General features: G+C 41.2%; 1 protein-coding gene across 1 annotated transcript in view; it reads left to right on the top strand.

Annotated features, from left to right (window-relative positions):
* Positions 1-9,352, top strand: part of RSPO1 (R-spondin 1) — a 231,531-nt gene extending 222,179 nt beyond the window's left edge. Inside the window, exon 6 of the mRNA XM_073670598.1 lies at positions 8,237-9,352. Coding sequence (XP_073526699.1) covers positions 8,237-8,373 — 137 coding nt within the window. The 3' untranslated portion in view covers positions 8,374-9,352. The remainder of the gene's footprint in view (positions 1-8,236) is intronic.
* Positions 9,353-12,834: the final 3,482 nt, after the last annotated feature.

Here is a 12,834-nt window from a genome sequence, read left to right as displayed (position 1 = left end):
CATTCACTTTACATTTTGTTTATTGATAAAAATAAACCAACACTTTCATTTTTTAAAGCATTTTCTACTTTGCAGTGTTATTTCCACACTTGCCAAAAACTTTTGCCCAGTACTCTATAAATGTACAACCCTAACCTACATCTACTGACTTTCCTCCAATTCATCTAACAATATGTCACACTTATATGTTTAGTGGTATCAGAATTAAAACATAAATTTATGCGAACAGGAACCTTATTCTGTCCTGAGCATCATTTTTTAAACATTTGGCAGTCACCTAAGACATCTGTATTAGTAAAAAATTACTATTAGTAAAATGCAACATTCAGGGCAAACATGGCAAAATGTACCCAGCATACTATGGGCCTCAGGGCTCTCTCTTAACAGTGACAGCCTATCACCACAGTGTCCCCATAATAGTGTGTGATAGCGCACTGGGTGGTACATGCGCGGAGACCACCATCCAAGGGTATCATGGGTCCCATTAGCTTGAATATAATGCTTGCTGGGTATAATATTGCTCCTTCAGTAACTGTACCGCCCAATCTGCAGTTGCTTTTCTCCACGTCTTATGTCAGAGAGCTCGTTTGGAGAATTTATACCTCTTATTTTTGTTCTTCTGAGCTGCTCTCAGTTTTTTTATTGCCCAAAAGTTCAGCTCAACTTTCACGTGGTCATAAACGAGTTGTGGTGAGCCCAGAACAAGGAATATATACAGTGCTGGCCAAAAGTATTGGCACCCCAGCAATTCTGTCAGATAATACTCAGTTTCTTCCTGAAAATGATTGGAATCACAAATTCTTTGGTATTATTCTCTTCATTTAATTTGTCTTCAATGAAAAAAACACAAAAATAATTGTCCTAAAGCCAAATTGGATATAATTCCACACCAAACCTAAAAAATGGGGTGGACAAAAGTATTGGCACCCTTTGAAAAATCATGTGATGCTTCTCTAATTCATGTAATTAACAGCACCTGTAACTTACCTGTGGCACCTAACAGGTGTTGGCAATAACGAAATCACACTTGCAGCAATTTAACATGGATTAAAGTTGACTCAACCTCTGTCCTGTGTCCTTGTGTGTACCACATTGAGCATGGAGAAAAGAAAGAACACAAAAGAACTGTCTGAGGACTTGAGAAACCAAATTGTGAGGAAGCATGAGCAATCTCAAGGCTACAAGTCCATCTCCAAAGACCTGAATGTTCCTGTGTCTTCCGTGCGCAGTGTCATCAAGAAATTTAAAGCCCATGGCACTGTGGCTAACCTCCCTAGATGTGGACGGAAAAGAAAAATTGACGAGAGATTTCAACACAAGATTGTGCGGATGGTGGATAAAGAACCTCGACTAACATCCAAACAAGTTCAAGCTGCCCTGCAGTCTGAGGGTACAATAGTGTCAACCCGTACTATCCGTCGGCGTCTGAATGAAAAGGGACTGTATGGTAGGATACCCAGGAAGACCCCACTTCTTACCCCGAGACATAAAAAAGCCAGGCTGGAGTTTGCCAAAACTTACCTGAGAAAGCCTAAAATGTTTTGGAAGAATGTTCTCTGGTCAGATGAGACAAAAGTAGAGCTTTTTGGGAAAAAGCATCAACATAGAGTGTACAGGAAAAAAAAAGAGGCATTCAAAGAAAAGAACACGGTCCCTACAGTCAAACATGGCGGAGGTTCCCTGATGTTTTGGGGTTGCTTTGCTGCCTCTGGCACTGGACTGCTTGACCGTGTGCATGGCATTATGAAGTCTCAAGACTACCAACAAATTTTGCAGCATAATGTAGGGCCCAGTGTGAGAAAGCTGGGTCTCCCTCAGAGGTCATGGGTCTTCCAGCAGGACAATGACCCAACACACACTTCCAAAAGCACTATAAAATGGTTTTAGAGAAAGCACTGGAGACTTCTAAGGTGGCCAGCAAAGAGTCCAGACCTGAATCCCATAGAACACCTGTGGAGAGATCTCAAAATGGCAGTTTGGAGAAGGCACCCTTCAAATATCAGGGACCTGGAGCAGTTTGCCAAAGAAGAATGGTCTACAATTCCAGCAGAGCATTGTAAGAAACTCATTGATGGTTACCGGAAGCGGTTGTTCGCAGTTATTTTGGATAAAGGTTGTGCAACCAAGTATTAGGCTGAGGGTGCCAATACTTTTGTCTGGCCCATTTTTGGAGTTTTGTGTGAAATGATCAATGATTTGATTTTTGCTTCATTCTCTTTTGTGTTTTTTCCTTGCAAGCAAATTAAATGAAGAGAATAATTCCAAAGAATTTGTGATTGCAATCATTTTCAGGAAGAAACTGAGTATTATCTGACAGAATTGCAGGGGTGCCAATATTTTTGGCCAGCACTGTAAGTTCTAAATAGGGATGAGAGGATCCCTGGAAGTTCGGGTTCTGGTACCTGATCAAACTTTAAGCCAAAGGGACCCAAACTTGAGTCTGAACCCGAACCCCATTGAAATTAATGGGGACCCCGAACTTTTGGAGCTGGAAAATGAAAATCTCTCCCTCCATCTCTCTCTCTCTTTCTCTAGAGAGAAAGAGATTGGCAGAGCAGGACCCAGGCCTTAAAAAAAAAAATTACTATCGACTTACCTCCTAGTTATATGGGTAGTGCTGGATATCGCTTCAGTTACAGTCCTCTGGACACTACTCAAGCTCTGCTCATTTTAATGGGATGGACAGCCACGACGTCACACTGATGTCCGTGGAACTACCGCACCTGCTTGCTGACAGCCAGCTTCCCAAGCATGCGCACTGAGGCTAGGTGAACACCCCTAGCTTCACTTGTCATCTGTGCCTGTTCCTAAAGCTGCTGCTTGTCACAGACTTCATGCATGCTGTCCGTGTGTGTGGCAGTGGTGGGCGCACCGTGGTGTGAGCGGTGCGCACTTAGAGCATGCACAAAGCCTGTGGCAACCAGCTGCTTCAGGAGCAGGCACAATGACAAATGATGCTGGGGACATACACCAAATTTTCAATGCGCATGCCCGGGGAGCTGGCTGTCAGTGTGCAGGTGCAGGATTTCCATCAGCAGGACATCAGGACTGAAGCGGTATCCCGAAACACCCATATGACTGAAAGCCGGGGAGTAAATATTAAAAGTGATCAGTTTAGTAGAGATAAATGACATGGCAGATTTCCTTGTACGTTATAAAATTGTTTACTCGGCGGTTTTTAAAGTTTTAAAACTAGATGACAGCCAATATGATGTCATTAGGGAATATTCATACTATGCAATTTTGTATATCTTTTTAATCCATCACAAATGGCTGGTCTAACAAGACACATATAGGCCCTAGTCTATCCTATTTTCTCTCCTTTTAGAATTCATTTCTATCTTGAGCAAAATAAGTGCATCAGAAACTGCACCGCACTGCCCTGTGTGAACCTGGCTTGAGGATGTATTCTTGCTGCAGCTGTAACATCCAGCTTTCCGAGTCTTCTGATTTGCACATTATGCAGAAGCAAAGGCTAGGGACTTGTATACTGCTTTGGTGTTTTTTATACATTCATTTTGCATTTTAGTTTCGAGCTTTTCACTGTGTAAATGTAGCTATAAATGATCTTTCAGCTATCTATGCAGCTGTATGAAAAGAACCAACAATAATTTTCTGATTTAAAAGCAGGTGATGAATTGTGAAATAAGTATTACTGTAGAAATTTATCATCAGTCTGCGCCATGAGGGAATTCTGCCAGCCACTAAAGTGTTAAAGACGCTAGAATCTGGTTGTTCTGTTTTATGGAAAGTATAAAAAGGTCCTTTTTAACTGCATCATCTTACACGGGACATAAATAATAGGAATTGTTGTGCAACTAGACCCTTATAGGGCCCCTGAACAATTGCCATTTATGGAACTGAAGGAATACATTTCCCGTAACAATGTGGTATGGTTGGGATATAATTTACCACGCAGAAGGCTTTGTGTAATAAGAAGCATTAATATCCATGCAAGGGCTATGGCAGTGTTTACGCTTTAGGTTACTATAACTTAAAGTGTTCATGTCCCATGGTGTTTAAAACGAGCCAGAATCATAATCTGGGTCACAACTGGGAACAATGAAATATTACAATAGGAGTCTTTAATAAAATCTGAGTACAGTCAAAATGGTGCGTACAGGAACTGCTTCAGATAGACTAATAAATCTGCTTAAATTTGCTTTTCGCTGTATTATTTGGATTTGTGGAACATTCAGCCATAGTAAAAATCATGCCTCTCCTCTTGTGGTTGACATTCATAATTGAAATATCGAATAGGGGTTCATTTATGTACTGTAAATAGATTTTACACAACTAATGCTGAGATTCCAAGTTAAATATCCATCAATTGGCTACATGTAAGCCGATCAGCAGTCATTTAAAGGGATTTTCCAATAATGCAGTAAAATGGCACCAATCACATAATTCAAACATCAGCCTATCCTGGTCATGTGTCAGGAAGGGCTGAAGTCTGAAGAAACACTGTTTGCAAGGCCTGTGTCTCAACTGACAGGAGCAGTATTGTATGCATATATAGCTTAGTGAGATAAGGAGAAGTGTGTGACAGAAGGAGAAATAAATCTCCTCATGATTGACTGAGCACAATAGATTTTTTTCCTCTCTCCTTAATCCTGTGTGCTCAGTCAGTGGAGAGAAGATATATTTCTTCTCCTATCACAGCACTTCTCAGGCAGCTCTGGTAAGTATGCTGATAATACTGCTCTTGTCAGTTGAAACGCAGATCTCCGGTCTCGGGAGCTGTGTTTCTTCAGACTGCAGCTCATCATGGCATGTGATTGGATGGGCTGCCATTTGAATTATGTGATGGGGTCATTTCATTTCATTTTTGGGGAATTATTGTAAGCATACATACCTTAGTGAGATGATGGGGTGTGTGACAGGAGAAGAAATAAATCTCCTAATGGCTGACTGAGTACAAACGTTTTTTATTCTCCAGCCTTAGTGCACTGTGCTCAGTTAGCGGAGGAGAAGATATATATCATCTCATATCATAGCGCTTCTCCAGCTTCTCCGGTATGTGTGCTGACAAAGTCCCTGTCATTTGAGATGCAAATCTCAAGTCTCGGGAGATGTTTCTTTATGGCATTTGACTATTATGGGCTGTCGTTTGAATTATGTGATGTGGCCATTTTGTTACATTCTTGGAGAACCTCTTTAATGGCCTGTTTAGACCAGACTATGCTCACAGAACAATCGTATTAATACTCGTTCTGAGCATAGTGTGGTCTAAACATGCCATTAAAGAGATTCTCCAAATTATCAGCATCAAATCTTCTGTATAAATGGGTCGAATTGTTAAAAATGATTTTAAAGTCAGTTTAAAAATTATTGTACATGACAGACAAGCATTTTGCTTATTTGTCAGGTGTTTGCAGGCCTGTTTGACAGGCTGATAATCAGATAAGAACATTCCCATGAACGCTCAATTCCTCATTATTGGCCAGTCTAAATGGGTCCTTAGAATACATGACTTTTTCTACAATCTTCTATAATGCCTTTTGCCGGGTGAGTAAAAACCTTAGCAAACATCTGTTGAATCAAGCCTAGAAGTCTGGCAATGGAGCCAAAATATACAGCCAGCACTTTAATGTTACTACATCTGCACAAATAGTGGTCATCCAGGTTACCAGGTGGTGTGATCATAAAATTACAGGATGTACTATGGAGGCCTGCTAGAAGAGAAAGACACACAAAGTTTGCAGTCATAGTATTGTTTTGAGGCTGCTATAAAACTGAATGTAAAGCTATTTTTTCCACCAATATGATGGACAGTTCAGCACAATGTAAATGATCCCATTATAAAGTCAATGAGGTCTGTTAGACACTGCCAGAAACTGTGTTGTGTTTTATTTTAATCATTGAAGGAGAAGAAACCACATTGGAAATGTGAACAGAACCTGAGAACTGCATAGGGTAAACTAAGTTGTCAGTTGCTACTGATGTTGTGAAATTGTTGAATATAAATTACTCAACAAATAGACTTGTAGTACTGTAAATATGAGAGCAGTGTGTAATTGTAAGTATGGATATACTTTAAAAATGATGTTGCCTAAAAAAGCAATTTTGTAGTGAACTTTCATTAGATTTTGAGATTGTTGGACCAGAAGATAATGTTGCATAGTCTGAACCTAGCTCTAATTGTCTCATAATAACAGCTGAAGAGACAGTCAAGACTACCCAGAGTCTTGAACTCCAACCAATTTCTTCTTGATCAAACATGAGTCAAAATCTAATTTAAGTAGGCATGATACAAACAATTTCCCCCCATTTGTAGGGAGGTAAATATCACATCATTGCAATGCCTTGTATATGTTTTTCTTGGTTTTGCCATTTGCTGGGAACATTCAGGCTCCACATTTTAGTAAGTGTCTGTTCATACAGTAGTGTTCAAAATAATAGCAGTCCAATAGGACTAACCAGATTAATCACTGTTTTTGGTATAAATTATATTACCACATGTCAAACAGTTTACCAGTTGGTGCAGTAGATTCTAAGAAAAACAGCAGACTCCGCATTTATGATATTTATGTTTTTGAGTCTGTGTAATTGAATAATTAATTAAAAGGGGGTGTGATCAAAATATAGCAGTGTGGAGTTCAATTAGTGAGGACAATTATTCTGTGAAGAAACAGGGGTGAATCAGGTGGCCCTTATTTAAGGGTGAAGCCAGCACATGTTATACATGCATTTCTCCTTGAAAGCCTGAGAAATATGGTTCGTTCAAGATATTGTTCAGAAGAACAGCGTACTTTGATTAAAAAGTTGACTGGAAAGGGTAAAACTTATAAAGAAGTGCAGAGAATGATAGGCTGTTAAGCTAAAATGATCTCCAATGCTTTAAAATGGAAAGCAAAACCAGAGAGACGTGGAAGAAAATGGAAGACTACCATTTGAATGGATCGAAGTATAGCCAGAATGGCAAAGGCTCAGCCAATAATCAGCTCCAGGATGATCAAAGACAATCTCAAGTTACCTGTGAGTACTATGACAGTTAGAAGATGCCTGTGTGAAGCTAATCTCTTAGCAAAAAGTCCCCGCAAAGAACCCCTGTTAAAAAAAAAAGACATGTACTGAATCTGATACAATTTGCAAAAGAACACATCAACTGGTCTAAAGAGATGGAGAAACATTTTGTGGACTGATGAAAGCATAATTGTTCTTCTTGGGTCCAGGGGCCACAGACAGTTCGTCAGACGACCCCCAAACTTTGCATTGAAGCCACAGTGCACTCTGAAGACAGTGAAGCATGGTGGTGCAAGCATCATAATATGGGCATGTTTCTCTTACCATGGTATGGTACTATGCGGTATTTAACGCATACCAGGGATCATGGACCAGTTTGCATATGTTAAAATACTTGAAGAGGTCATGTTGCCTTACACTGAAGAGGATATGCCCTTGAAATGAGTGTTTCACCAAGAGAATGACCCTAAACACACCAGTAAACGAGCAAAATCTTGGTTCCATTCCAACAAAATTGAGGTTATGGAGTGGCCAGACCAATCCCCGAACTTTAACCTGATAGAACACTTGTGGGCTGACATAAAAAATGGCGTTTGAGGCAAAGCCAACAAATGTCAAGAGATTGTGGGTTGTAGCCAAAGCATCCTGGGCTGGAATAACAGTTGACAGGTGCTAGAAGTTGGTTAACTCTATGCAACATAGATGTGAAGCAATTCTAAAGAACTGTGGGTATACAACTAAATATTAGGTAGGTGATTCATAGGAATTGTAAGTTTGTAAAGACAAATACAGACACTGCTATTTTTTAGAACAGCCCAATGTTCATTTTTTGTTATTTTCTGTAATGTAGCTACAAAATATATACATTTCTCTTCATGCTTTGAAATAGAAAACAGTGTGCAATGTTCCCAATGGATGGAAATAAAAACTAGTACAACGATTGTGTGCTTAACTCTTGTTTTTGAATACACTGCTATTATTTTGAACACTACTGTCTGTATATGACCATGTGTATATGACAAATGTGTTCTACATCCTCCGTCACGTGAATGTTAAAAAAAAGCCCAATACTGCAGCTGCTATTCTTGAAATATGCACTAAAAAAGTGAATATGTGACAAAAGTAGAGAGCCTTCATTTATATATTTGTGGGGAACCCCTTTAAATATTTCCAATTCCACGAATGTTTACAGAAATGTCCAGAGTTGAAATTTTACGCAGAAAAAAATTCTTCAAATATGGTCACTAAACTAAACGTTTATTCATTGCAGGAGAAGGAAAGAACAGAAACAACAAAGGAAAAGGTAACAAGAACAAGAACAGAAATACGGGGACAGGAAATAAGAAGAAAAGAAACCAACAAAGAGTAACGTCAATGCCCATCACTCCTTCTGTTCCAGCAAAGTAGCAGTCACTATAAGGTCCAGCACCTAGAGAATTATGCTGCTATATATCTAAGACGCTTTCTTGAACTGGAGCACTGCTACAACTTAAGCACGTACACAATTGGCAAATGATTGGGGAAATCTTAGTTAGAAAATGGAATTTATACTGCCATAAGGATGCGACAGTTTTTTACCTAGGACTTCTGCAGAGGAGAAAAAAAAAGGGTAAAGAGCTATTTCTTGAACAATACAGGAAAGAAATGACTTTCCGGTCACCAGAAAACACCTTGGAGGTGATGCAGAAGACATTTCAACTTCGGTAAAAGTTACAAAGGCTGGAAATGATTTTGAGAATCACTAATGAACTGTGGGTTTTCATGTCGCCTAGGGTATTTCCCACTGTTTTCCTCCCCCTTGCCTCCCTTTCAGTCTGTGTTTTCAGATGTTTGTATGACTTAATCTTTGGGGAGTATATGTTAAACATTTGTGACCCATGGTTGTGGTCATCACTATTAAACTACTTCAGAAGAAAACAAGAAAAATAAAGAACTGAGCAAGCTTCTGAAGGATGACGTTAAGGAGCTCTACCAATGAGTATGGGGCAGTGACAATGAACTAAAGAAGTTTTATTTTCAAATGGATTTGTAAGTGTTTTATTGTTAAAAAAAGAAGGTAATTAAATAAGAACATAAGAAAAAGGTCATGGTATGAGTCAATGCACACACAGTATACCATGGTTATGATCTCATAACTGGTTACAAGGGAAAAGAAGGGCTCAGGGTTAAGTCAGGAATGGGTTTCCATTTCCACTTTGCTGACATGTAACTGAAATGTAGTAATCCAACATAGCTACCTGCTACCAAACAATGGACAGTAGTACTTCAGAGAACATTTTCTTCACTAGGGTAAACCCATCATATCAATTTAGATATCACAAAAAACTTTTTGACAATGAGGGTGATCAATGAGTGGAACAGGCGGCCACGGGAGTTGGCGAGTTCTCCTGTAATGGACGTCTTCAAGCAGAGGCTGGACAGACATCTGTCTGAGATGGTTTAGTGACTTCTCCATTGAGCAGGGGGTTGGACACGATGACCCTGGACGTCCCTTCTAACTCTACCTTTCTATGTTTCTATGTTACTAAAGGAATTAGTTACATCCATGAGTTTGCATGGCCCGTGGTAAGATATTTGGTAAGCAAAGTCAATAAATACAAACATTTTGGAGCACTTTTGGTTCCCAAGTCTACTCACTAAAATTTTATTTCTGAAAAAAAATATTTCACAATATGAAATTGTAACTAGCATTTAGATTTCTACCTACTCATCCATGCTGGGGATACCATATTTAAAGGGAATCTGTCAGCAGGTCTTTGCTATGTATTCTGAAAACAGCATGATGTAGGGGCTGAGACCCTGATTCAGTGATGTGATACTTACTGGGCTGCTTGTTGCAGTTTGAATTTAAATCAGTGTTTTACCAGCAGGAGATTTTCATAGAGGTCTAGTTGTCTCTTGTCATGTAGTCCTCCTGCTCTGTGTAACCCCCCCCCTCCATTGATTAGCAGATTTCCACCAATGGACAGTGTTCATCGAAAGTTGTCCGTCAGTGGTGTTGGCGGGGTTATACAGAGCTCAGCATTTAGAGAACTGCTAGATCTGCAGCAGATAAAACAGATTGTATCAAAATGACAGCATGTAGACCAGCAAGCAATATATAGCTGGAATCAGGGTTTCTGTCCCTACTCTATGCTGCTCTCAGATTACATCAAAAACCTGGTGCCAAATTTCCTTTAAATGTTGATCCTGATGACTGGCATGCAAATAACAGGCCCATTGTACCACACCAAATATCATAGTTATTTGGGAAATATCTATTAAAGGGAACCTGTCATCATGATTTAGTATGTTAAAATAAAGCTATGGCCATAATGACACTTCTGTGCTGATTTAATAGATACCTGTAGGGAAGAAATCCGCATCCTGGTTGTTTAATTCAGGTTAGCTGTTTTGGGGCAATATCCTCTTTGTGCATCGAGGGGGACTGTGGGTAGGGTCTTCAACTCAGCCTCTCTCGAGGCTGCTTCTTTAAAGTTCGTGCTAGCGCCACTTTGCCGCTGGCGGCACTTGCGCACATTCCTCGCTCAGTGGTCTTCAGTAAAATGGTGGCGATGGCAGCGCAAGCGCAGATTGACATGTCATGGTCTTCAGCAAAATGGCGCCGGTGGTGTCGCATGCACAGATTGAGATCTCAGCCAAGGTCTGAAACAGCGCATGCACCAGTGCCATTTTGCTGAAGACAAACGGATGTCAATCTGCGTATTCGCCGTCGCTGGCACCATTTTGCTGAAGACCAAAGATGAATGTGCGCAAGCTCCGCTAATGTCAAGGACAGCGCTGGCGCGAACTTTAAAAAAGGATGCTCGTACAAACGCCGAGGGGCCGTGGCAGAGCCAAAAACCCTATCCACTGTCCCTCTCTAAAGTCTCGCTCTGAAGCACAAAGAGGGTATTGCGCCAAAACATCTAGCGTGAATTAAAGAAGAACCAGGAAGCGGATTTCTTCCCTACAGGTATCTATTAAATCAGTATAAAAGTTCCATTATGGCCATACCTTTATTTTAACATACTAAATCGTGATGACAGGTTCCCTTTATAGCTATTGTTACGAAAATGTCAAGGAGCTGCTCAAAGCAATCAACTGATTTTAAATGATCATTTTTTAAGAGCCATTGGTACATGAAAGAAGCTGGTAATTGACCATTACGGAAATCTTCTCCACTTCCGTCTACACTAGTTTTCATGACTCTTATCAATTGCGTTCTAACAGCACAGCTAACCTTTTAAGGTATTCCCTTGCTTCACATTCCCATATCGTTCATGGTTTGTGTCTGCAACTCCTATGCAAACCTATAGTATGTGTCACCATGGTTACAGACTACAAACCCTTTCTGTAGTCTGATCCATATACATAGAATAGAAAAAAGGGAAATGAAGTCTTGACGGTTGGTACAAAAATATAACAACTTTATTGATACAGAAAATACACATTTAAAAGTCTGCAAGTGCAAAGGATGTTTGTACAAAAGAATGGCAGTACAGAAAAGCAGCAAGGACACATAGAAGTAAAGAATCAATCAATCAATCCTGCATTTATCAGAATGAATGGGACTAGATAGGGATAAATGGACAGGAACAGTAGTATATCACAAGAGTTAAATATATGAACAATATTGTGAAGCTTAGTGCTCTATCTCTTGCATAATATAGTACAATCATGTAGGCAATAATGCTCATCTCTTAGAGCCTGCAGCTCAATGATGTAGCTGTGCCTTATCATAACCAATCCCCCTAAGTACCCCATAAACGTCCATATATATAAACAAAATCATTACCTCAAAGTATAAAAATGTGCCCCACCAGGTGGTAAGAAGGACTAGTGCCTCTCCCTCCCGACGCGCGTTTCGCAGGGAACACGTCCAGCTTTCTCAAGGGAAGGTGATCCAAATACATGTGTTACTCGTTTAGTGCTCCCTGACAATATATGTTCACTTGAACAGCAGTGTTATGCATCAATCTTAACATGACAGACGAGTCTAGTAATTTGCTACTATGGTCCCTTGCTAATGAGAGGACGTCAGCACGGTATCTCTCTTAAAAGCCCTGTTGGAAAGCAGCATAAATGCAGTGCAAGGTCATCAATAGGTAAATATTGCTTGGCTTGTTATTGACGCGCCCCCTGGGACATATTCCGTTTTGAGGGGAATACCCGGCACCGGATCAGATGGGGGGGGGTTGTAGTCTCCGAGCGGCTGTGACCCGGTCCCGTGCCCAGGGCGTCAAGCTCAGGGTTATGTGGCAGTCTTTACTGATGTTATTAAAGTTCGTTGTGTCGACTACGCCACCCGTTGTGATGCGGTCACTGTGGCCGCCGCTGCAGCAGGGTCCGCTGAGGCTGATGGTGGATGCGCAGCTTGGTGGGATAACCCCCAACGGGAGGGGTATAGCCTCAGAGGGGACAGGCGCAGAGGATGGGGGTTGTGGTGGTGCGGTGCAGCCGGTAATGATGACAGACTCGGGTAGTGCAGTTAAGGGTCTTTACTTACTGCAGATGTTCCTGGTCACTCTAGCTCCAAGTGACCTCCCGAGCCGTGCTGCGTCCACCAGGTCCTGGATCCGGCCAACCCCCAAACAAGTCCGGAGCGTGGCCCTGAGCTCTCCCTCTGTCCTTCCTTCAGCCGTCCCCACCAGTGATTCACCTAAATCCAGCTCCCTCGGGCCTTCTGTTGGGCAACCTTTGGCCTCAGGTTCCCTGACCCTCCATGTGGTGTGCCTTCAGGGTGAATGTAGTGGGTGACCGTGACAGACTCTGCCCACGGTCTCCGGTCTCTGGCTGGGGAATGTCTTTACCCCCACCAGCTTGGGTTCCGGTACCCTTCTGCTGACTCCTCACCCGGCGTTCTTATTTGGGTTCTTGGGTCCCTTC

Source organism: Phyllobates terribilis, unplaced genomic scaffold (assembly GCF_046119375.1).
Source record: "Phyllobates terribilis strain yellow unplaced genomic scaffold, ASM4611937v1 Scaffold_2__4_contigs__length_985480577, whole genome shotgun sequence".
NCBI lineage: Eukaryota > Metazoa > Chordata > Amphibia > Anura > Dendrobatidae > Phyllobates > Phyllobates terribilis.
Note: the sequence above shows the minus strand (reverse complement) of the source record. Positions and strands in the feature narration are given on the sequence as shown.